This window comes from Rhipicephalus sanguineus, chromosome 4 (genome assembly GCF_013339695.2).
Source record: "Rhipicephalus sanguineus isolate Rsan-2018 chromosome 4, BIME_Rsan_1.4, whole genome shotgun sequence".
NCBI lineage: Eukaryota > Metazoa > Arthropoda > Arachnida > Ixodida > Ixodidae > Rhipicephalus > Rhipicephalus sanguineus.
In genome coordinates, this window is record NC_051179.1 from 151,767,643 (window position 1) to 151,770,631 (window position 2,989).

At 56.6% G+C, this 2,989-nt stretch overlaps 1 protein-coding gene across 1 annotated transcript; it reads right to left on the reverse strand.

Moving 5' to 3' along the window:
- Positions 1-796: 796 nt before the first annotated feature.
- On the reverse strand, positions 797-2,598 carry LOC119391748 (solute carrier family 22 member 6). Its single transcript, XM_037659400.1, has 3 exons — positions 2,292-2,598; positions 2,009-2,242; positions 797-1,953 (listed from the first exon to the last, which is right to left on the reverse strand). Exons 1-3 carry the CDS (start codon positions 2,596-2,598, stop codon positions 797-799), a joined length of 1,698 nt encoding a protein of 565 aa, XP_037515328.1.
- Between the last annotated feature and the right edge of the window lie 391 nt (positions 2,599-2,989).

Genomic DNA, 2,989 nt, shown 5'->3' on the forward strand with positions numbered 1-2,989 from the left:
ATGTCTTGAGTACATAATTGTATGAAATGAATAAGTCTTCTGTAATGTAGAACACTTTCGGAAAATAAAATTCCCTTAAAAGACAGACCAAAATTTCTGCGTTTAAGTTCCCCAAGAAAGACTATCGTCTTTAAAAAAAAGCGAGTGTGCTAAGAGACCCTGGCATGCCAAGGCTTTGCCCACTCGAGGCTCGAACAAAGTTCAAAGCGGCACGAGCTGAACCGCACGTGCGCTCAAACACGCGTATCTTTCAAACACGCTCTCGTTACATGCTGTCGCACACCTCAGTCCGAAGTCACTTGACTACAGATATTTATCAAAGAACTTGGTCTCATGCACAGATATACATACCACAGCCAAAAGGAAGGCACAGTTCCTTCAAATGAGCGAAGGTTTATATCTGTCAATAAAAAACATTTTGTCCACTTCCTGGAAAGCTAGACACGGCCACTCTAAATTCGCAATGAGATGCTTTGCACAGCGACGTGTGACAATTGGAGTTTATCAAATATATACACGCATTTAAGGTACTTTCGAGCACTGCTCATATGCACACGCGAGGTACAACGAAGACGAACATGAAGGAGCGCTCTTTATATACACAATATACGTTACAACTAAAATATCTTTCAATTTACCGGACGAGGAAACGAAATTACAAGCGACCCCTTTTATCCCCCCCCCCTCTTCACCTCCTTCGTGTGCCCGAGCCCATTCAAACATACACGCGATGGGTGTAGCGTTCAAGTTGCTCCGACTAGCGGCAGCGTCCTCAGCGCGGGGATGACAGCAGGGGCTACCCCACTCCTGTGTCCGCTGTCGGCTCGATGCTCCCACGCCTGCGCCCCATTTTCCTCTTCTTGCGCGTTGGCATCAACGTGTTCTGCATGACGTCCAGGAGGTCCCTCCGATTGCCGTCCATGCTGGCGACGGTCACGTCAGCGGCGCCGCCGACGGTCGTCTCGGGCAAGCTGAGTAACGCCACAAGGCCTCCGAAGACCACTGTCGCCAGGAGCGCGAAGCCTAAGTCCTCGCGGCCGATGTCCTGCAGGTGGGCGAGCCCGGAAGCGAACACAGCGCCGACGCGGCCGCACGTGTACGCACCGCACATGACGGCGCTGCGCACCGACGACGGGAACAGCTCGGCCATGTACAGGTAGTTGGTGGGGATTGCGGCGCTCGCCACCAACTTGGCCGCTATGGCGAGTGCGTAGGCGACCTCGCCCGGCTCGGCGTACGTGGCGATGCCGTAGAGTCCCGAAAATCCGCCCAGAAGCGCGAAGAGCAGAAGCATGAGCTGCAGGCGACCCAGGGTGTTGAGGGCAGCGTACATGGCCATGTAGGTGGGCACAAGGGCCACCACGTAGATGACGCGCACCACCAGGTTGCTGCCTCCGCCCAGTCTATGGCTCCAGGTGAGGGAGTAGTAGGCCAGCATGACGATGAACGTGATTACGAACACTGCGGCCGCCCTGCCGCGCAGCGATCCGGGCAGCAGCAATGCGTTGGGCGCCACCGGCGCGTAAGGAACGATCGCCTTGTTCATCTCGAACTTGATCCGGTCGAGGGCCTGCTTCGTGCTGATGCGGGACACGCCGTTCGCCTTGGCGGCGATGTAGATGACTTCCTCGGCCTCCTTCAGTCTGGACATAGTCAGGAGCCACATGGGTGACTCGTACACGGTGAACGTGGCCGAGAGGAGCAGCAGGGTGGGTGCCATGACGAGCAGTTGGAGCGGGAACCAGCCGATGCGGACGGCGGTGACGACGATGAACAGCAACTCGACGAACACGACGCCCAGGGAGCTGCCGAGACCCGTGTAGAAGGTGCGGTATTGTACCGGAGACACCTCGAACAGGAGGATCACGGTGACGATGTGGACGGTGCTGGCGCAGGCCGAGTTCACGAATATCAGCACCAGGTAGATGGGATAGGCCTCGGCGAAGCAGCTCGCTATGGCGCTCATCATGAGAACGAACGACGAGATGAGGATGACCGGCTTGCGGACCCTCGGTGTCGGCCAGATAGCCCATGAACGGGACCACTATGAGCGCGCCGCTCATGAAGACACCTTTGCCCAGGGGCAGAAGCCAGCTGCGCTGGCACACGAGGTCCCAGTAGCTGCGGGCGCTCCTGTGCGCCTCGGCCGGGTCGTAGTCCCAGGAGTCGCACAGCGCAGTCTCCGTGTCGTTAGGGGCGGCGCCGGGTCGCACGTACGCTCGGCACTGGCTGAAGCGGCCCGCTTCGTCGGCGGGTACACCGACGTTTCTTCCATTGGTTGGCCGACATACCGGCGTAATCGGGTGGCGGCTTGCACCAGTGGTCCACGGGGTCCGTGATCAGAGCCAATACGTGCTGTGGCCATAGCAGCACCATCTGCGCGACGATGGTGAAACCGAAGACGAGCCTCTGGAACTCGCCGTCGCCGATGACGTTGGTGCCCTGTTGCGCCTCTTCGCGGTCCACGTCGGTGCCGACGTTGAGCGAGCCGCTGCCCGGCGTGAGGGCAGCCGAGGTGGGATCCCAGGCGTTTTTTCGTTTTTCTTCGTTCTCGGAGAAGAACCTTGCTGGGGACGCCGGAGGTGACATCCGCGCCATGTGTGCCGTAGCACCTGAGAGGAGTCGCGGCTGGAGAATCGTGCGAAGCGATACTTGGCAAATGGACGTCGCCTTAGAACGAAGCCAGAGCGATCGCACGCGACGCTCGGGGCTGTGTCAACTTCTTCTGTGAGTGCATGCACGTGATGCGCGTGGTAGACGTGCATCTTACCTGCGACATCAATTATTCAGATGCGATGTATATCCCCTTCATGCGCAAATTATGACGCACTGTTGGCAGATTTGTCAAATTCGTATGGCATGATTTCAAGGTAGTCAGTATTACATTCCAAGGAAGAAAATGAAGGAATGTGTTGTTTTGTGTGACTTTCAGTAACTAATGTTAATGAGCATGTAATTAAGCATCTAACTATCACGCAATCAGTCAGCT

Coding starts and splice junctions, on each gene's coding strand:
- LOC119391748 (XM_037659400.1), bottom strand. CDS start 2,598: ATGGCGCGGATGTCACCTCCGGCGTCCCCAGCAAGGTTCTTCTCCGAG. Junction 2,243..2,291: donor GCCGCCACCCGATTACGCCG/GTATGTCGGCCA, acceptor CCGCCGACGAAG/CGGGCCGCTTCAGCCAGTGC. Junction 1,954..2,008: donor CTATCTGGCCGACACCGAGG/GTCCGCAAGCCG, acceptor TGAGCGCCATAG/CGAGCTGCTTCGCCGAGGCC.